The sequence below is a fragment of the Amblyomma mixtum genome, chromosome 3 (genome assembly GCF_055824585.1).
Source record: "Amblyomma mixtum isolate Tamu chromosome 3, ASM5582458v1, whole genome shotgun sequence".
In the NCBI taxonomy this organism is placed as follows: Eukaryota; Metazoa; Arthropoda; class Arachnida; order Ixodida; family Ixodidae; genus Amblyomma; species Amblyomma mixtum.
Genome location: NC_143014.1, coordinates 46,276,924 through 46,299,524, shown reverse-complemented (window position 1 = coordinate 46,299,524; position 22,601 = coordinate 46,276,924). Strand labels below are relative to the sequence as shown.

At 47.1% G+C, this 22,601-nt stretch overlaps 1 protein-coding gene across 2 annotated transcripts in view; it reads left to right on the top strand.

Moving 5' to 3' along the window:
* Positions 1 to 10,010, top strand: part of LOC149350034 (uncharacterized) — a 51,684-nt gene extending 41,674 nt beyond the window's left edge. For both annotated transcript variants that reach the window (XM_089579048.1, XM_089579047.1), the window contains 5 exons: positions 296 to 407; positions 4,994 to 5,275; positions 6,920 to 7,063; positions 8,693 to 8,788; positions 9,829 to 10,010. In XM_089579048.1, coding sequence (XP_089435174.1) covers positions 296 to 407; positions 4,994 to 5,275; positions 6,920 to 7,063; positions 8,693 to 8,773 — 619 coding nt within the window. In that variant the 3' untranslated portion in view covers positions 8,774 to 8,788; positions 9,829 to 10,010. The remainder of the gene's footprint in view (positions 1 to 295; positions 408 to 4,993; positions 5,276 to 6,919; positions 7,064 to 8,692; positions 8,789 to 9,828) is intronic.
* The last annotated feature ends 12,591 nt before the right edge of the window (positions 10,011 to 22,601 follow it).

Here is a 22,601-nt window from a genome sequence, read left to right as displayed (position 1 = left end):
CGTCATATACCATGCCGGAGTATAGTTTTTTTTTTTTAATTCCATTAGGAAGCTGGAAAGGATCGATCACAAAGATTCCCCTCCGTCAACACAAAAGCTAACCACGTGCAATATCACGGGGCCCAAAGCTTCCCCTTGTTGAATATATTACAGACGCTACATACTCAAGTGTTTTATTCATCTTCATCAGCAGTAATTACACAAAATATGTTCATAAATAAGTTCTCCAAAGCAACCGCTTGCCTATGGGGGTCTCTATCCTAAGCTTCGCTTTCTCTGCGTGTTCGCTGTTCAGACAATGCCTGGCGGACACCGCCAAGAACTCCCCAGCTGCTGAAGTTCTGTGCCCTTGCAAGAGCGATGACGCAGACTGCCAGATGCCCGTCCTGGACAGCGAAATGAGGGTGGTGAGACACAGATTTGAGCTCTGGGTCGGAGTAGGCTTTATATATATATATATATATATATATATATATATATATATATATATATATATATATATATATATATATATATATATATATATATATATATATATCTATATATATATATTTCGGTTCATAATGCAACTCCCTGCGTCTGCGATATGTCTTAATTTTTCGTCTTCAGTCTTCCTGCATATTATTCGAAACTACATGGCGACTATCAAAGTATGACTCGGCTTGCTACCTTTACCGTGTCCGTGTTCGAATTCGCCTAACGAAGCTCTTAACGGTATCAGCGGCCACTGCGTTTTGCTGCCGAACACATGTTAGATGGTCACTCTCCTAGCCGCGAGAGTAGCATTTTGTGCACCAGTGAAAAGCACACCACCGGGTACCGGATACTATACCGGATCGATATAGTTTCGTCTCCACTTGTGATGCTCGGGCATCACGCATTCCATTATGTAACGATGGTAACCACTGGGATACAATGTCGTTGATATACGGAGGCCGCCATCTCAGATGCTATCTGTGGAAGCAGCATAACTCGGAGGCTCGAAAGGCTACAGTAGAGCGAACGCTCTGAAAGTTCAATGCTCGAACTTCACAAAAATTGTACCGTTCCGCGACGTCCTTGTCTTCATCAATCCCCACTGATATTTGAACACCGTCCGTGGTGTAACCTACGGAAATGACTTTTTCGGACATGTTATGAGAGAATTTTAGTCATGTCGTAAGTAAAAAAAAACGTTAGAATAACATGAAAAAACAAAGTAAAATCAGTGTACACAGAATCAAAATCCGAAAGGATAAAAAAGAGATGCCCACACCTGGTTATCACTTCCAACAACTGCACACTCCCTGACTCGATAGAAGTGGGGTGCATAAAATTCAATGTCCAACATTATATACCGAGCTCTCGACGATGTTTCAAATGGCAAGGGTACGAACATGACTCACAGAGTAGCCGTGGCTGTCAAACCTGCGCGAAATATGTTTCAAAGGACCGCCCTTCTGATAACTTTGAAGCAGCGCCACGCTGCGAAAATGTGACGGGGAGCACCCCGCTTGCTCCGGGTCATGTCCATCCAACAGAAATTAAAAAAGAGATCTTAAACCAAAAGACCAAAGACAACATCAAATTTAAAGAACCACTCAGACGATTTTTTCTCACCGAGAACACATTTTCGCTGACTCCAAACAAATTTTGCCGGGGTGGTGCCCCCTACCGGCTTCCAGCACCTGCCCAGACCACACGTAATGAGCATGTGGAAAATCCATAGACGCATCTGGTGAGTATGCTACCCCGCTACTTTAAAATCAGGATACGTAGAGCGGTCAGCGGGTCTCAAGGCTTCTCGGCACAAGCCGAGGTCTCACTCTAATGCATACCTGCGTTCTTCACGACCCTCCCACCCCTCTGAAGAGGCGATGGACAACAGACAATGCATTCCTATGCCAACGACTTTGGTGGGGTGGCTTTTTGGAATGGCCCCGAGAAGACAAACCCCGAATCACGGTTCACAACATAGGTTTTCCACTTTTCATATATCGGATAAAATGGAATTCATAGTACACTGGTTTTGTAGGGGACTTAAAAAAAAAACTGAAGTGCCATAAAAGAAATCTTAGCTGCACTCTTACCTGTTGCTTTGCGTTTAAGGGAACAAACTTAGGTCCCCAGCCCACGAATATGCTCAGGAAACACAGTCTCATGACCGAGAGCTGGCAAGCAGGCTCTCGGGTGGCACTGCCATCATGGTTCGAAGAGGCGTCTCATCTCGTGAACTTAAACTTCAAACTAGGTTCGAAGCACTAGAAGCCATTCTGCTTGCATACAAAACCATTGCAGTGTGTTCTGTATATCTCGATCCACACCTTAAATAACCCTGCAGGCTCCGTGAGTTTGAGGACCCTCAGCAAGAGCAGGTACTAAGGCCGTACCTACTAGCTGGATAATTTAACGCACACTTGTACAGACAAGTACACGTACTGTGCTCCGAGCTCAGGAAAAATGTATTGTATAGATTTATCTTTCAGTTGTTTTAGATGGTTCGTAGACAGCTTTTTACATCGGAATCGCCGTAGTACGAAATCACTGGGAGGAAACAGCGACGCTTCCACAGTGCGCAACAGTTTTTACCGCTGAATGTTATGCTATCTGTATGGCCGTAGAATAAATAATAGATGAGAACAGCATTACTTAGACAAATTTTCTTAATATGCTCATAGCAATTAACCCTAGAAAATCAGCTACATCTATACTTGGCGACTTCGTACACAAATAAAATTTTGATGGGCACTGAGCCACGCCAGAATTAGTTACAATGGGAGAGGAAGATGCCTGCGCTGCGCAACCTCGGTACAGAGAAACCAAGACAGTAACTTTCCCTACAAAGATTGCATGAAGTTAAAGGAGTTCAGACACGTAAGTTTTGCGCGCGTGTTTTATTCCTTGTAATTACGAGGAAGGCATTATTATACATGGATTACCACGTTGTATTCTCCTACGAGCGCTAAATAATTTATAATCAAATTTCTTTCTCGTGCTGTTTCGGTCTCGCTTACAACAGCCGAGCCCCGGTCCGAACGATGACTGTGACGTCAAGGTGTGGTTATAGGTAAAGTGAGGCATGCAAAAAAATGCAATATAATCACTGCTTCTACTTTCGTTGTCACTCCAGTTCTTCAGGAAGGCTGCCATCAGCACTATAGTGCATTAAAACGATTAAACATAGATTATATCGCAGTTTTTCCGTGCCTCACGTGACCTATTGTCGCTCTTAACGTCAAAGCCATCGTTCGACTGTTGAAAGATAAACCGAAACAGCGTGACAGAAAAATTCGATTATAGATTATTTAGCGGTCATAGGCGAATACCATGTGGTGATTCATGCATAGTAGTGTCTTCCGAATAATTGTAGAGAATAAAACATGCCACCCAAAGTAGGTGTCTATACTCCTTTAAGTGCAAGCTGAGAGATGAATGGCAGACTATATGCAGTATTGAAATTGATATTAAGCTACACCTTATAAGGCACATCGTGGGAGAATGCAAGTGATGCACACACCAAGAATGTCTCTATGAAGTAATTTTGCGTCACCTTCTCATTGGGCACATGCACACACCTTACACAGTTTTATTCTTGCAAAAGAAGATAAATTAACAAGCGAGTTATGCGGAGAAGAAGTCACTATAAACCACATTTTTTGTTCATGCACAAACCTCGAGAAACTAAGGAAGAAACATTTCTTACGATTTTATTCTGAACGCATACCTTTTCACCCCAGTTTACTCCTAGGATGACATGCACTGGTAGACATTTCTTCTGTTTATATATTTTTTAAAAGAAACACACTTCTCAACAGGCTGCAAAATTTTAAAATTATTTTAGCTTTCGTACAAACCAGACAAAATCAACCTTGCCTTTGATGTATGAAGCCTTGTCGCTTATGCGCCATAATGCACAACCACGCAAAATAAACACTGACGAACTGCTCCAAATACAGGGAGAGCAGAGGAATGCTGCAATTACGCAAATGATCCTGCAAAGTAATTAACGTGTTTAATCTTCAAGAGACTGGCGTGCTACCGCTGCGGCCACTCAAGTGTTTGTGATGGAACACTTACCAAATAAGGTGCCTTTGCTTCTTTTTTATTGCGAAAGCAATGCTGCTAGCACTTTTCTACCGTCGGTGGAGGTCGTTCCTTCGCTCCGGCGCAGCTGCGGCGCACGACCACGTGACAGCGTGACGTCACGACCAGAGGAGAGCAGGGGCCCCAACTCGTCTCTTCGGCCGTAGTCGTTCCTTCGCTCGGCGCGGCGGCTACCACGTGACGGCCTCCTCGGCCCGCCGCGTGAGGGCGCTCGCTAGGAGAGGATAACCGGGGCGCCGCAGGCGCGCTCCTTAGGAGTTGTACAAGGCGTCGCTGGAGCGACGTGCTGCGCGCAAACGCCGGCGCCGTGCCGAGGAGACACGAAGAAAGGCAAGAGCGGTTGGCTAAGCAACGCGCCTATGACGCAGAATGACGAGCCCGGCGGCGTTCTACAAGTTCAGTGAGCGAGATTAGTTTCATGGACTCTCTGAATGCCGAAGAATCGTTTATGCAAATCCGAAGGCTGATGAGTACTACCCAATGGGGTAGCAGTCTAGACTTGGTGGTGTATAGACATTCGGACATTCGGACGACTATGTAATTACCAGTGTTCAGACCAAGAGTCACTATTTTACGGACCACCAAAGTGTGTTCATTGGAATAAACAAGCTGTAGAAACCATGTTGTGTCCAGAGTAAATCCTTTAGTTGCTCAAAAGGCGAAGCCATGCCAAACCACCAGCAGAGCCAAGCGCAGCCAGGGAGCTATTGCTTTCGCAATCCCTCAGGCTTAACCAGAGCTAAGCCACAGCTAATTTTTTTAGTTATTGCGGTTGCAATTTCCAAATGTTTTTAAATTAGGCGGAGGACATATTTAAATTTCTGTAATGCTCTCGTTAGCTTAGTGCAAGCGTGAGCATGCGTGTACGTTTAATATGACAAAGTGCCGAGGTCTGTTCCTTCTGTTACAGTGCCTGTCGGCGGCGGACTACGCCGCGCTGCAGGAGCGGGGCCTACGAGAGGCCGAGAACACCAGCAAAGAGCCGTCCTTCCATTGCAAGACGCCCGACTGCAAGGGCTGGTGCCTGCACGGGCGTGACGTCGAGGCCTTTGACTGCCCTGTCTGCCGACAGAGAAACTGCCTCCGTTGCGAGGCCATCCACAAGAACATGAGTTGCGCCGATTACCAGGCCGACCTGAAGCGCAGAGCTGAGAACGACGCGGCGGCCAGGGCCTCGCTCAACTTTCTCGAGGTGGCCCTCTTGCTTGTCCTCCATAGGAAGAATGCATGCTCTTGATGCTGTTTTTTATATCTTTTCTACTGTTACGTCCGTTACGATATGCGTTCAGTTGTGAAAAAGTTTTGCATGCACCACTGGTTACCACTGAAGCCTCCTGGCGATCACATAAATGACATGAAAAAAGAAGCCAATTTCACTAGCGTCGCTGAGTATTCCGACATTTCTGGCTTGGCCACGGGGATGATAAAATCCGTTTTTTTATTACTTTCTGCAAACCCATTAAGAACACGATTTTTACTGTGCGATAAATGCATTGCGCTGATACATAGGGGGGCGGTTGCCCACCCCTGGAATTACGGATATTATTTATGCACTAAAACAACTACGCAGCTTGATTAGCATGCTTAGGTGATATTAAGTTATCGGATTTTGCTTATTGAGTTCAATTCTAATGTTTGTTCTCCAAGCCTAGCACTAATTTTCTGCTTCCAATTTTTGTTTCATGTGCGCAGTTTAGACCACACGTAGTTCATTTTTGGTGCTAACCTACCGCTTCCCCCATACCCTGCCATCGGGTGCAGCCCCCTGGAAAAAGTTCTGCGGATTCCCTTATACATAGCAGGACTTCATTCTTTCCATTTGGATTCATTTTGGAAACTCACATTGGCCACATAGGCAGCGATCATTCATGACAGCGATCAGTCTTCGAAGTATTTAATGAACCCATTTGATCGAACTGGCGTAAGACAGATGCGACTAAGTTCCTTTCTGGATCCATAGCTGCCGCTACTCTGCATGCACATGCTTTTCGAAAGCTTAAGCGTACTTGCTTAAAACATCGTTTTATACTAAAAAAATTAAACGTGGTTTAACTACTCTTGAACCTGGTTAGAGAGCGAAAGCTATGACGTATCGGGCAACTATACGCCGCTTGGCATCCGTAACGCTGAGTGCGTTCCGGACACTGGATAGGCAGCGCGCCCACCCTGCCACTCTGGCAGGTGGCAGTTAGAGTTGATCGCGAGAGTTCGCTCACCCAATGAACGTTGCGTCCTAGTGCCGCCCGCCTGCCATAACGTTGTCAGCGCTAACGCATGCAGCCCATGTCTCTCTCTCGCCACCCCACGTACCTTAAAGCGCGATTCAGGCGTCCACTGACCAAGGGAGCCAGTTCCTTTCCTTAAAATGATTGGAGTCTAAAACGTTGTCAACGCGAACGGCAATGAGCACAATGAACGCCGACGGCCTATGGCTTCAGTGCCGCGTTTCTGGCACAACGTTGTGAATGGCAAAGCATGCAGCGCACATCTGTCACTACTGCCACGTAGCTTGAAGCGCGACTAAGGTGTCCACTGTCCCAGGGGGATAGTTATGCACCTTCCCTTTGCTTTATCTGAAGGTCAAATAAAGATCATAGTCCACCGGTCCGCTACCTTGGCTTACATTGTGTAGCTTTCGATTTAAAAAGTTTATTCAGTGCTTGCTTTGAACTCAGCAATGATTGAAATGACATCGACCGTGCAGCGATTTACCTCATGAAGTTGTGCTCAGCATACAGGTCAGTTACTCAAGTGTCTCCCAACCGAAGGTGCCAGTTTGTCACGTCACAGGCCTATGTGGACCAGCGAATTACACTTAATTCTTTGCTGGTCGCAGGAGATGCTGAGGACCCAGCAAGCGATGCGGTGTCCCCAGTGTCGTGTGGTGATCATCAAACGGGAGGGGTGCGATGGGATGACGTGCATCTCGTGCAACACGCAGCTGTGCTGGGCCACTAAAGGAGCTCGATGGGGCCCTAGGGTCAGTGCATTCACCACCTTCCTCATTGCCGGCATATCAGCGCTTAGTTTGTCGTGTGGAAGTTGAAATGTGCACGGAGCGCGCGAATGACGAAACACAGCGCTCACGATTAGAGGGACATTGAAGACAGCTCCACCCAATTACTGTTATCAGTAAAAAATTATTATCTGGCTCTTCATGGCTTTATTGTCGTTTGTCCGCCAGCAAAACGCGCATTTATTGTATTTAAATTCGATTTAAAAATCTTCCTGCACGCCAGTCGATTTAAATTCGTGACGCCCATACCGGCAAGGACAGCTTGCCACCATTTTAAAGTAAATGGCGGTGCAGCTTAGCCTCTGGGATCCGCGCTTTAACATCGGTGTCAACGCACGCATTTTAATTGCGAAATTGACGGGTGGTAGCGACACCTACATCCTGTTCCTTGCTCTCTTTTTTTGCTTACAAATGCTCCATTTTCGGCGAGAGTGGTCCCTTTGCAATTAGAACGCGGTACCCTATCTGCACAGACCGATTTATGATTGTCTTCAGTGTCCCTTTAACAAGTTCATTGAAGTGCACTATATTATACGCGCATCACCCAAGGGAGTAGCACTGCAACGTATGACGGGAGAGGGAGAGGTTGTCCTGCGCTTAGAAGTGCAGAAGTCCATGTGAGTTTTTTATCTTCGAGGTTCATGTGTCCATGGGCAAACTGATAGAGGGCGGTGGTGTCAGAGTAAGAACCTAATCCGTTTACAATAAGAGCCTTTGCCTAAATACACAGGCCACTTTGGTTCTGGTCGAAGCAGCCTGAGCCTTTTTAAACTTCATGGAAGGCATCTGTGACAGTGTCGTAACTTTGACATTGCAGCAAGAGAAGCCAGCTTTGCATTGAATCGGGAGCCAAGAGACTCCTAGATGTTATGAAGAAATATATGAACGCTACTACAGCGAAGCAAGAAGTGGTGCACGCATTTTTTAGCTCAAGTTGTGAGTAAATCCGACTGATGGTTCCAAAACGCAGGTCCGCGATGACATATTTGCTATCAGCGAAGCTATTCATTGAAGTCCGATATCGTTTATCGCTGTATGACAGCGACAGATGGAACCGCCAGAAACGAGTCGGGTTCCGGAGCGTCATATTAGCTTGCTATATTTTTTTTCTTTCAGGCGTGTGCATTAAAAAACACTGATCTAAATATAAGGCTGAGGTTCATCGAATTTCTTTTCTGTAGCCGCAGTTCATAAACTGGCCAGGTGAAATTTTTGCTGGTTTTCAAGAATGACGAGCGCTCGTACCCTGACCAGTCACGTTAGCCCGCTTGCGTGAGAAATGTTAATACAACCGCAGATGTACAAACTTAAGCGCACCACGAATCAGTGAACCATAGCTGTGCTGCCTTCGAAAATCATACTTGCATGTAAACAAAACACGTTCATTTAGCAGCCCCCCCCCCCCCCCCCCTAGCTGCACTATCCGTACTGTTTGTGTCATAATACGCTCCTTGCTCCGAGTAGCAGTTGCCGTACATTATCATTTTCATGGATGCCCAGGTGGTACCTTTATCCGTGGTAGAATGGTTAAATACGAATAAACCTATGGGTGATTTAAGTACACGGGAAAATTCCGTGCCTACTTCCTCGCAGGGTCAAGGAGACATCAGTGGCGGTTGCAGATGCGGCGTGGGCGGCGTGAAGTGCCATCCAAGGTGCAATTATTGCCATTAGCTGTAGGAAGAACGCGTAAGTCACTGACGCTTGCGGTCTCTTTGCTCATTTTGTAATAGCACGCCGCATTGGTTCCACCAGTTCATGCTTATTGCAGTCTCGAGTCGTTTTCAATGTATAGGCGTCTGCCCTGAAAGCGCAGCTTCGTCTTTCCACTCTCTCCTCACGTGGAGGTCTCTTCCATTTACGGCGGGTCGTTCACAGTTTACCATCGAACAAAACTTCGTCCTAAGAGCGCATCCACATCTGATCACAGCCAACTTATAGTTGTTTATCGCCAGTGTAATCAGATAATGAGCACACAACAATCGTTTTTAAGTAGCTTGATGTTCATTTTCCGCGGTGGTTGGAGCATTTGCGTTTTAAGTCCACATCGACGTTTCTACCTTATATGCTTTCCCCTGCATCCAACACCAAGCTCTTGCAAGGGCTGTTAGGGTCATCAGAGGCTATAGCATTTTGTGAGTTAAAAGTTTAATGATATGTCTTGGGTAGATGACACGGGAATGTATGTCCACATAATTTATGCGCAGTTCTTGCATATATTTGCATATTTGCTTATTGAGAAAAGTATACTCATTTGCTCGACACCTTTTCTCAGCAGCAAGCGGCACTCGGCTGAGCTGCTTTACGGCCACTCGCGCACAACTTTGCGGCTTCAAGGAATGACCTTCTATCCCAATCCCCATAATACCTAGCTGAGGCGAATCATCTGTCCTCGTTATTACACTACGATACCTTTGAAACGCATCATGTTAAGAATCACAAGCAAGTGCTTTCGGAAGCCTCGCTGCTCTCAATCTGCAGATACATATTACAACGTCTCCTATAGACTCGGTTAACTGCAACGATCTACCACTTCTTATGTTATCTATGCTCCCCCTCGATGCCCAAATCCGCACTGAAAATTCATACGTGCCTTGGACTGGTATTTTACAGGGAGCCACCGCTTCTCCTGTCTGGTGTTGTTTCATGGCTGCTTTCAGGAAGCACTGACGTATCTCTCCGAGCGAATGTGTGTCAACTACTTTTGTTTTAATGCCTCTTTCTTCTAGGTAGGGAACGATGCTGGGCGACCAGACGTCCGATTCCTGTTAATATCCTGGCCGAAGCATATTTCTTCTGTAATTTAAGTATTTGTTGCCTTTAGGAAATCATTGTTTGAAGAGGCTTTGGATGGCTATTAATTATGGCGAAGGAATAGGCGATGGAAATAAAAAAAAGCACTTCGTATTCAGACCTTGACTGTAAATCTTCTTTTTCTGCAAGCACGGTACCTTTCTGGTTGTAAACTATTCGTAACAGGTAGCACTTTTAAGATATTTGCGAGATTGCAGCCCTACACGAAACAACGTTTTTTTCTTTTCTACGTCACCTCGCCTCAAAGACAAAATATTGTGTGGGACGATATAGCACTGGAAGTTGTCTAGGCGCAGGTATATAGGTAGCCTAGCCGGTACAATTTTATGTGTTTAAAGACGCAGGGTAGGCTAAAAAAAACGGCATGTGGATTTCTAGCAGTCTCCAATGCCGAAACGTTCTTTAGCATCATTCTATGAAGGACATCTTTCTAACCCTTTAGTAGAACCAGAACAGCTCAGTTTGAGGAACGAAGGGGCGAGTGTGCACACCCGATTCCAGCGGATCTTGCACTCACTTGCATTTATGCGGTGAAGAAAGAATGTCGAGAGCAAAACTGGCTACTTGTCTAAGGTGAGCTCATTTTTCAACAGCTGTCAAGCAAAGAGAAATAGGTACATGGTGGGTTTTATTGGCGCTGGTACGTTTTGCTGCATACTCGTCTCAGTGCGTGCAAGGCGCGTGATTGTGTGATTATTTTGAACATTTTTTTTGCTTTTGGTTAGACTTAGAAAACATACGTCAGGCTGTTGGGGTCATACATTTCCTCATGTTTGTTACTGACACAGATACCTGTCACATGCTGTTTTCGAAAGATCGTGATACCTGGTGTGCGTAAAGAACTATAGACGAGGAACGAGCGTTTTGTGCACAACTACGCGACGAAATCGGTACTTCATGCCAGGGCCTATGCCAGCAACAAAATACGGATTATAGGAAGCAGAGAAAGGATCTGCTGAAGCGACTCACGTCTGAGCCGCTGTCTCACATAGAATGATAGACTTCTGTGAAGTGTGTGTTGAACTGGTGAATCTTGTGGTGGTTTGACAAGATAGCCTTGTATGTTGACCCACGTTGGAGTGTTTTTATTTTTTTTTTTCACCTGGACGCTCAAAATTTGTCTCCTGCACCAAAGGAAATGCTGGTGCGAGCTCTGAGGATGTCATCCGTTCCATCAGAGCCCACTGGACACTCTGGTTACTGCTGCACGGCGTCAATCTCTGGCAATGGCAACCCCGCGCACGAAGCAGCAGCATAGAACACACGCGTTAGATGCCCGGCGAACTTGACAGTGAGAGCAGAAATACTCTTCGCCATATTTGTACTCAAAATCAGAAAGTTCCAGGAAGATCTGTATCACTAAGTCGGTTCTTAGTTATGGACGTGCGGACGAGCTAATGGATCGGATGAGCATTCTCTTTGAAACAGATGGCTGGCGGTGGTCGTCTTATTGCCTTTTTTTTTTTGCGAACCCTGTCCTAAGCTTCAGAAGCCGTTGTTCCAGCTGTGCGCAGGAACTGTCTTCTGCAGTGTATCATCTACTCCGTTGGGCGAAATCTGTGGCAGGTGGGACTTTATTTGGGGGGCATGGTGTGGATAATTAAAGAAACTAAATTAATTCGCGAAAAGCAAGTCCTGAAGCCATTCGTTTGGGCGAACCATACGCCATGTTATTAACGAAGGGGCATTTTCTTTCAGTGTCACTTCCTCTTTACACGTGGCTTCATTCACCTGCAATGCCACACCTTAAATAGCAACCATTTGTTGGGTATTCTCACTGAGGTTCCTCGCCGAAACCGAAAATTCCCATAGTTGCACCCTAAATTCCATATTCCCCTTTTCCCTGCGCCTTTTCCTGAGTACTGCAAAAACATGATTCCCCCGTACCGTGTAGATTATATGAATTGCTATACCTTCTTATTTTTCACTGCGTGTTTTGTATTCAGAGCTTGTCTTGGAATGATTGGAACAGAAAGCCTTTGCAGCTGCTATTTACTTTTAAAATACATCAGCCGTCGGCTAATTCTAAAAAAAGAAAAGCAGCGTAGCATTACATGTTTTTTTCGGATACCCCTTATTTTTCTGAATGTGTCGTCTCTAATGTTCTGCGTGATACCGAGATCGCGCAGAAACAAAAAAAAAGTGCCTTCTTATTGTATCAGACTGCGCCATCAAATCGTGGCATTCTGAGAATAGTCGATATAAAAGAACTGCCAGTGCGAAAAGCTGGTCCGGAATGTTCTGTACGGTCGGAGGCGACGCTACGCGCTTTGTGTATTCGCTTGCGGCGCCCATCGGCGCCGGCATACATGCGCCGGCGGGGAAGATAGCCTACTGGGCGTGACTTGCAGGACGTGCAGGCCTGTAAAGGTGTATAGGAAGTGTTGTCTGGGCCTGCCAAACTTCATCTGCAGGTCTCCCCCGGCGCTCGAGAAAAAGAGGCCCATCAAGATTTGTGTCTGAAGGTGTACTGTTACGGCTCGAGGTAGCGTGGCCAGTTGTTGCAACACCAAGGGGGCTCGTCCGGGATGAGGAAACGGTCTGAACTTCGAAGGTTGGGGAAATACGAAAACAAGCAGATTTAATGGCAAGAAACTAAGACACTTATTTACATAAATTTACAAAAGAAGAGCAAGGATTCAAAATTTAAGAGTTCATGACGTCGAACGACTGGATGAGCCTTTTACCCAGGGCCCAGAGCCAATGGATGAACCTATTACCCAAGGTTCAGAGCCACACTGGATGAACCTATTACCCAAGGTTCAGAGCCACACTGGATGAACCTATTACCCAAGGTTCAGAGCCACACTGGATGAACCTATTACCCAAGGTTCAGAGCGTTCGTGCTCACTTTGGTCGCAGGTTAAATAGCCCAAGGCTCCGCCCTTTCACCAGGCGGCAATTCATCGCGACACAAAAGATCGGCACTACACCACACAGCCAACGAAGACACCTGTTGAGAGCCCACACGTGGGAACAATTCATCGTGACACAAAAGATCGGCACCACACGTCACAGCCAACGAAGACACCTGTTGAGAGCCCACACGTGGGAACTGGCGAGGAGGAGCGTAAGTCCGCATCTCTGTCGCACTGCGAGGCAACCATAATGTTGTCAGCTCGCGTCCATTGAACACAGGTGTGGCCTGATGACGTCGCAGCCGCAGCTGCGCCGGCTTCCACTGATTCGTTCCGGGTTTTTTTTTGCGCATCGATGAGATGGGTCGTAACAGTACCTCAACCAACTCCAAACCAAAACCAAACCAAACCAAACTTTATTTATTTACAAATGTGAATACAGTCTTTAGGTGAGCCACAGGCCAAAAGCTAAAGAAAATAGCTTGAAAATGCCTGTGGCTCATCTAAGAGCAATTACAAAATAATAAAATAAACACATGCATACAACGGTGGCAGATCGCATACGAGTACACTGTAGAAAGAATTTATAATATTTACGATTGAACTGATGGGTACACAGCGATGTAGTTTGAAACTAGAAAAAAAAACAATTAAAACTGAACAAATTCATTTGAAAGTTATACACTGCTGGGTTGATTACAAAGGGGAAAATGACACCCATACATACACAAACTACAATATATGAAAAGAAGTTATGGAATATTATTTACAAAGTACACTTTTAAATCATGAGGTCGGAGGTTATACATGCACAGCTGGTTAGATTCGTAGCTGTTTAGAACATTAGGTATAAGGAAGTTAAGTGCTTGTTTACCATAGTTAGTTCTAGCTCGTGGAAGTGTCCATTTTGCAGTTGATCGGGTTTGAACTCGCCCAGCAACACACATTGCTGAAGGTGACGTTGGCAGAGTCTCTGCGAACTAATACTAAAGTGAGCTGAAGTAATGATACGCGTCACGCGGTCGAATTAACCAGAGGATTCGACATCGGTGTAAACTTCCGCGGTCGCCACGCCAGTCTTTGACCTCAGCCTAAAATTTGTTACCACAGCCGACCGATGGGAGCGCCATCGGCTTCACATGCGACAGCCGAGGTCTTCAACCATGGCATGGCTTCTACCACTTATTCCAAATTGGCTTCAGTCCAAGTATATGGGTGCTCAAGACGCGTTGTTCATCTTGACATCATCCATTTCGTCATGAACTCGATCGCAGCTACAGTGATCGGACCATTTCAGTGGAAATTTCATCAGTCGTGCAACCAATCTGAACTTGTTCTACACACTAAACTTGCCTTAATAGACGATATGCGAAATTGCTTGGCGGTCTGGCAACAGCGCGCCCACAACTTCCGGTTTCCATCTTGGGTCGGTCGAGCTCGTCGAGCTGGTGCATCGTTTTCTATGCGCGCTTTCTTCTTGCGAGTGGAATTTCAAGAAGCAAGCTTCAGCTGCTGCGTTGTTTTCACAGCTGATCTTTGACCAAATGTAGGTGCTTTCAATAAGCGCCAGCTTACTCCTACCGCGTCCTCAGCTTCGCTTGAAGTCTGGCGCTGATGATCGCAATAATCGGCACTCGAAAGTGGGCTGGAAAGTCGAACCGTGACCGTGTGCTGTTGTCGTTTTAATGCTCGCATTAAAGCACCAGTTCAAGCATCACGCATTATCATGGCTGTTTTATTCCCAGGTGGACACGAATTCATCTGGTAGGGTAGCGAGCGGTTATTTTGCGGTGAATGCGCACGTGTGTTGACAAACTTCTGTGACAGTGCGAACTTTCGTTCGCGCCGACGCCAGGAGCTTCGTGCATTGCAGTATAATCACACAAGACCCTCGACCAGCTGCGTAATTCGATTCCTTTACTGTAATGTGCAATGCGCATCCGCGGTTTTCAACGTCACCGTTTAAGAGCCCGGCGTCGGTTGATTTTCGCCACAATTCGTTGAAACCGCGTCCTGCCTAAGACACAGCCAGTCGGTCAGTCGACATTAACAAGAGGAAAGTAGGCATGCACATATAATTCAAAATATTGTAAGCAAAGACGCAGCTTTTTTTTTTCAGATAAGCACTGAGCCACCGCGGCGGCTTGATTAGAGAAAGATGCTACAGCTGTAGGTGCATGCACGGACTCGATACGCTGGTCAAGCTGTGTGTGCAGGGGCGAAATTAGCAGGTTCGGTTGCTTCCGAAACTTAATTAGCTTACTCCCAAACTTAGAAAAATGGCTTTGTTGCGAAGCAAGCTGTTGGAGCTTACCACAACGATAATAAAATCTGATGGCCTGAAGCGTTTTCAGAACACTGTTGCACGTACTTTCTAGCTTAGAAATGCGTCCCTCCTTCATAATAAAGTAGCTATATTATTCGCTTCTTTCTGTTTTAGATTTTCGTCGCCGCAGAGATCGAAGGTATAGGAATCCTCAAGAAATAAAGCATTCGCACCTCAGTTTTTATACGTAGGGTGTATTGCTTCACAAAGACTCCTTAACGCGCGTAATATATGCGTATGGTCCAGAAAGTTTGCTCGCCCTTCTAAAACTAATTGAACACGGGAAAAACTTAACTGAACACGTAGCAAACTAAGCAGTAATCGGCATATGGTTCTTCGAGTGAACTTATTTCGCCACGGCACGAGCGATTGGCCCGCTCAAAAAAATTGCCTTCTCTATTACGTTGTTCAAGTATGCGCCTATATATATATTCACGCCCGACCGAAGAGTTGATAAATGCACGAAATCGGCTTCTAATTTTGATCAGAGACAACAAAGGCTGTGGTCCCTATCTTAATTTAAACGCAAATCACGTCAAGAGATTTGTCAAAAATCAGCGCAGAAAGCGAAAGCTGCGCACTGATCCGCGTGCTGACACATGATATCTCGCATGGCGTTTTGTGTTACTAAAACGTTGGGACGGAGTAAAAAAGTAGAAAATCGAAAAGCTGGAACGCACCTAGTTCTGGCACGCATCGTAGTGTCTTTTCACAGTGGAGAGGGTAGCGCAACACTGCATCGGCATTTTACTTTTCAAACGAAGCGCAGCCGTTTTAACGCAACGCTGGGCAGCGGTTTCGTTTTCTGTACCGTACCAACATGGAGGACTTAGTTCTCGGAGCGCCGAGAGATGGCGCTGCGCATTTCGCATATTGGTACAGAAATTCATTACAGTTCCTTCGAAGCCAAACAATTTTCGATGCGCCTCGACGGGGACGCCGTAGAGTCTCCTTTTCGGGTCGTGACCCAAAGATCGTTACTGAAACCGAAGTCATTCTTGTTGTTTCTCTCGTGTCGCAGAGGTCTGATAGCACAACCCTCTTGGGCCCTGCCCACCAAAACGTGCGAGTCCCCCCCTCCCCTCACCCCCCCCCCCCCCCCACACACACACACCAAAAAAAAATTACCCTAACGCTATGCCATACGTCTGCGAGGCTTTAAAAATATAAACCTGTCTCGCTAGTCCGAGAAAACGACCAAAATGGCGCCTCTCATCCCTTCACAAAAAGGAAGACCACTTTAGGACTTCCAGGATGGCATTCCAAGGTTTCTTGCGCGCTGCGAGAAGTATGACCTGTGTTTCACCATGCGAAAGAAACTGCTTTTCATTTTTTCATACCCAAGACTGTGTTTCCTCTCACTTGATGCATCTTTAATTTCTGCTGTGGTGGCAGTTCATTCTATATAGGCCAAAACCACACATTCATTCTCGCATTTAAGGATTTAATTTTTTCGTATTTCGGTGCTAAATTTTATGCCAGATGACATTAAACAACGATAATTGCGGAAATAAATGAGAGCTTCCCGGTTTGAGTCTCTATGGACCCGAAAGGAATAAACAGGCCGATTTCGGGTTATTCACTGGGAGTCTCCCCTCAGACTTAAAATGTAGCAAATGCAGCTTTATACCAGTGAGTTCTGTGCACAAATGCGGGCGCATACGCCAACGCACCCGTAATAGTTCATTGTATTTCACTGCGGTGAACTAAGCATTACAGAGAACTGATGGAATGCGAAAGCGCTTAAATCACAGATGCATTGCCGTAAGCTAATCGTTCCTCTTGAATGCGCTATATGGTACCGCAGTCTATATGTATATATAGCCTATTCTCATTTTCCTGTAGTGCTTTTAGTGCGAAAGCACTTGCAGCCGTACTCCCCAGGATTCAGCGGTGTGTGTCTGTGATGTCTGTGAAGGCTCTGAGTAGCAAGTGTAACTGGGTCAGTGGACACGTCAATCTCGCTGTGAGTAGGCGGTGGCGTGCACCTACAGATTCAGGCATGCAGCAAAAATGCGCACTGCCTGCCGACGCTCTCTGCTATCTCGAAACCGACCGTACTGTTGAGGAATGCGAGCAATCTTTGTGCAGGTAAGTGTTTGTGAACATAGGAGCGTCTATTTTATTCCCGTTCTGAAATGCAGAGAAAATTTATTCTATAACTCGTCATCGACAGCACTGAAATGCATTGCAGGAAGGGAATAACAGATCAACCCTCCGCGGTGGCTTGGTGGAAATTGCTTTCGGCAGGTCCACATTTGGGTGGAGGAGAAATGCAAACACGCGCGTGTTCTGTGCGATGTCAGTGTACGTTAAAGAACCCGGGTGGACGAAATCAATCCGTGGCTTACAACTACGGCGTCTCTAATAGCCAATGTGAAACTTTGGGGCATTAGCCCCCCAATTACGATACATACCACATATACCCACGGCGCTTCTTTTCTGGGTTTTATTTTTGTGGAATTCGGGGAGGGGGGGTTAAAATTAGGGCGATCTTTCTTTAGTTGAAAAGGATGTACAAATCGGGTTATTCAGAAAAAAGTTCCGTAATTCGGGCTTCAGCAGGTCATACTTTGCAGCAGCGGACAATTCAGTATATTCGCTCGTTTCTGTGCGGAAAAACTATTTTATGCACATTATTTTGTAAACAGTATGGAAAGGGCAGGTTGCACTGCAAAACCTTCACAAAATCAGATATTCCTTCTTGTTTTTCTTACTTATTACGATTATTTCGCAGGGTGTACATTATCTTCTGTGCAGCCCTTGCGAGGCCTGCCTGCCTTTGTGCACTTCGACAACGTTCATTCAACATCACAGCGATCATTTTAGCTATTTCTTTATCTTGGGAAAAGCAGTCGTATTTTGTGGGTTCTCATTATATTTCTTTTCGCCCAAGAACTACAAGGTTTAAAATTTATTGAAATACATCAAAACAAGTCAATTAAACACATTTTTTAGTAAGCTTCGTTGAAGTGTTGTATGCCTTGCTATAAAATTTTATTTGCGAAATCAAGGTTTTTAAATAAAATTTGAACAAAACTTGCGCAGATATGCTTGTAGCCAAAAAGAAAAGCAGTTCAAAGAAACTTTCAAGTGTACAAAATGACTGCCTATTGTGGGGTTTAAAATCGGGGGAGATAAATCCGTTCTCCCCGTGTAAGCGCGGCTGACACAGTTCAAAACCGCGCTTACCCCACCCCGTGGTCGCGTACGCTACTGAGCGCACGCCGACCACGGCAGGCCTTGCTCTGCGGGAACAAAGGAACGACACACTGGCTGACACAAACAAGGCATTTATTGCTATAGCAACAATAACGCCAGCTAGCAACAAAATACACTGAGGAATCTAGGATGTCCGACTCACCAGCACGGCTACGAGCGAACGTCCGCCCACGGTAGGGCAAAGGGAACTCCGAGGTCGAGCGGGACGGGTTCGGCGGGAGTAAGTTCCGACCGAGAGGCGCCCGTCGACGAAGAGCGAAGCTGCGAGCGAAACGTCTGCTCGCTTCCCGATCCCAGAGAGAAGAGACCTAGCCTTCCCCTGCGCGCGAGCGACCAAACACGCCATCCGTGGCGCTGCTGTCGCTGCGACGCGAGCGCCCTCCCCTGTTAGCTAGAGTAACCAAACTAAAGGGAGTGCTTTTCGGGGGCAGCTAACAACAGTGGGGTGCAGTGCGGGAAAGTGAACGCAGGGGACGAAGGCGTCCCCACATCCCCCCAACCTTAAATAGACCCACGCGCCTGCAAGTTACATGCTATGGAGGAGTCTCCTGGTCTTCATGCACTTGAGGCAGGTCGTGCAGCGGAGGTCACGCCGACAGAGTGCACGCAGTCTTCCGCGGTATTCCGAAGGCGGCGTGAAGGTCTCCGCTGGGACGACTCGCATGGCCCGCGGACTACGTGCCCGCAGGCCCGCGAAGAGGAGGGCCGGTTGACCACTGCAGGCCAAGATTCCGCAGTAGTCGCCAGGGGAACAGCAGCCAGAGGTGGCTGCTGTCTGGTCTCGCCACGGCTGCCCCGGATGGATGCGGCGAACAGGATACAGGCCGCTCCGTCGCAGCAGGCGGCAGCGAGACGATGTGCACACGCCAGCAAGCCGGAGTGGCTCCACTGGATCTGAAAGATTGCCAAAACACACTCCGCATGCCTTTAACGTAGGTCACGGGAGGGGCAACGACGTACACAAAGGCCTGGTGGCTCAATGCTCAACTCGCTAGCAAAACGTGTCGGGCGGCTGTGCAACGCAAAGTTCGTGTGAACAAAGCCCTTTCTTGAGTTGAACGAGAATGCTCGGTTCATGCGAGGTTAAAAAAACGGGTGGGCCAGCAAAGTGCGCCCCCTCTCAATACCACGGTCCGGTGGTCGTGTCACTTTTGACAAGGTGCAGGCAGCTATGAATAGCCTTAGGCCTCACTACCACTGTGAAGGTCGACGACCCCCAACAAAAGAAAGACCCGAAACGGGTTTCGTGCGCGCAGCCGCGAGGAGACATCAGCGTTGTGGGGTGGTCCTCCCCGCTCACTGCACGAAGCAGCTGCTGAGTGATCGGCGCCCACCGTATCGGACGGTGTCGGAACGCCCGGTGCCGAGCTGCAATACCAGCGAGCTCGTTACGGCACCCGTGGCCCCAGGCCACCCGGCTCCCAGAGCCGCGACTCCCAGAGTCGAAAAAGAGACAGCGAGAAAATATATACAGAAAACTCGGACCACCCACGCGGCTTCCGTACTCACTCGCTTCGGGCTCGGCAACTCCGCGGGCGCTAGGCCTCGCGCTCCCTCGATGCGGACCAAGTGGTTCTTGAAGAAACTCCAGGAAGAAAACTTCACAAAAAAAACATGCTGAGCATGTCGAAAAGTTCAAACATGCTGCAGCGCAATACACCTCGCACTCAAGAAAGCATGCCGCAGGTCCTAGCGATCAAAATTCACTCTAGGCCTAGCACTTGTCAAGTCCGGACAAAGAGCGTTCCTCGAACCGAACAGACTGTCGTCCAATGTTCCAAGAGCAGGCCCCACGTTGGGCTGCCAGATGTGGGGTTTAAAAGGGGGGTTAAACACGTATTCCCCGTTTAAGCGCGGCTGACACAGTTCAAAACCGCGCTTACCCCACCCCGTGGTCGCGTACGCTACTGAGCGCACGCCGACCACGGCAGGCCTTGCTCTGCGGGAACAAAGGAACGACACACTGGCTGACACAAACAAGGCATTTATTGCTATAGCAACAATAACGCCAGCTAGCAACAAAATACACTGAGGAATCTAGGATGTCCGACTCACCAGCACGGCTACGAGCGAACGTCCGCCCACGGTAGGGCAAAGGGAACTCCGAGGTCGAGCGGGACGGGCTCGGCGGGAGTAAGTTCCGACCGAGAGGCGCCCATCGACGAAGAGCGAAGCTGCGAGCGAAACGTCTGCTCGCTTCCCGATCCCAGAGAGAAGAGACCTAGCCTTCCCCTGCGCGCGAGCGACCAAACACGCCATCCGTGGCGCTGCTGTCGCTGCGACGCGAGCGCCCTCCCCTGTTAGCTAGAGTAACCAAACTAAAGGGAGTGCTTTTCGGTGGCAGCTAACAACAGTGGGGTGCAGTGCGGGAAAGTGAACGCAGGGGACGGAGGCGTCCCCACACTATATAATAGAAAATATTTCTGAAAAAGTAAGTTCTATCTTGCAAATTTTCCCGGCTAGAATGCAATCACTTTAGGCACTGTAGCTGGGAACGCCATTAGGCGAAACAGTCGGGCGAACCCTTCGCAGCGCATGTGGTATACCAAATCCTACCCAAATGATTTTGACACTCTACAAATGAGACAAACAACATCGGTAATGGCAATACCCTACTGAAAACGGCCGCTGATTCTAGCAGAACGGGCGCAAAAAAGAAACTGACATAGACGCTGCCACCAATGCCCATGGGCTTCTTGCTCTAGTCTTCTTCGCCCTCTGGACTCCTTCTGGGCAAAGCTAGATGATGAGGCAGCATCCACGTGGAGTCACTCTACCTGGATCGTCGACAAAATAAACCGTGGACCAAGCTGAATCACGTCATTTTCCACGTTTCGGGGCGTATGTCATGCTGGCGGAGCCGGCCATTCTCAACGTTTGCGCTCTGATGTTTTCACAAACAGTTCAAAAATCGCCGCAGTGCAGAAAGAAAGACAAACTGAAATAAAAATAAACAAGGTTTCTAGCTGCAAGTAGGATTGCACCGTGTGTTCAATAACGGCGCGGAAGTGTTTGAAATTGGCGTTCGCATCCATCGTTATAGCGGGCCAACGATGGTAGATGGGCGCGGTAGGGAAGAGTTAACGCTGCAGTCGTCATTCCATTGGTATTTTTATACTTTACGCAGGAGAAATGGCTGTTCTCCTTCAGAAACTCCTCTTGAAGGCATCCGCGACGACACAGCTACAGAATCATGTGCAGTACAAGAGCAATACGAAGAAAGAGGGGTACAGGCAGAGATTCCACCCTCTGCGACGGATACCCCAAGTCGTGCGGCAGCACGACTTGATGGTGCGGCCGCATCAAGTCAGAGCGGCAGAAATGGAATCGTTCCCAATTCAACGCCTAAAAAGAAGCCGACTGAAAAGCCCTTTGATGAATATATTAATTTTTTGGACCAAATGGTAATGAAAGAGTCAGGTTCTGCAGAACGCTTTGGTTTCGTAATTGCTGGAAAAGTGCGCCAGAGCCCAAAACATCTTCGTAGCAAATGGAGGTCGAGTTGCTGCAGGTTGCAGCTAAGTACGAATGTACTGAGTGGATAAAGTTAATTCGTTTTAATCCCAGTGGCAACTTTCTCATTACACTATTTCTTCCTTCCATACACAAGAATGCCACGATGCCTAGCTGTCTGGCTGTGGTCTATCAAGCAGAACCCTCTACCAGAAAAAAAACAGCTTACATGAGATTCACACCTCAGCTACCGAAGTAGTGGAGAATAATGTACTTACACGTACACACGTCGTATTTGGAATTAGCCTGCCCTTATTGAAACAAAAGGAAATTTGGGTTAAGTGGCTAAAATATTGAAATCGTCAGTTCATCTGTGTGGCCGATGTTAATACTGAAACCTAAAGGATGAGCTCAGTTTCCAAACTTATTATCTTTAATGCCCTTTCTATACGAATATACACCTTTCATCCGTCTCGCACCGAGTTTAGTTGTAGGTTATTTCACGGATGTGATACACGCCCAAGTAAAAATTCAGTGAACATCGAACAGTAAGGAAAGGGTATCAATAAAACGGATGAGTGATTTTCCAGATATGTTCACACACCCCCCTCCAAGCTACCATCATATGGCAGCATATCGGCCTTTGTGAAATTATACTGCATGTATATCTGCATAGAAAACTGATGCACTCCATCTTCCTTGCGTAGCATACCCCAGTTGCGAACATTTTTCTTGATACCTGACGATTAGTTGCAGAGAATGCTTTGAAGCTGCATATCAGGCGCTGAAAGCTTAAGTGCAGCAGATACAATGTGCGGTAGACCTGAGG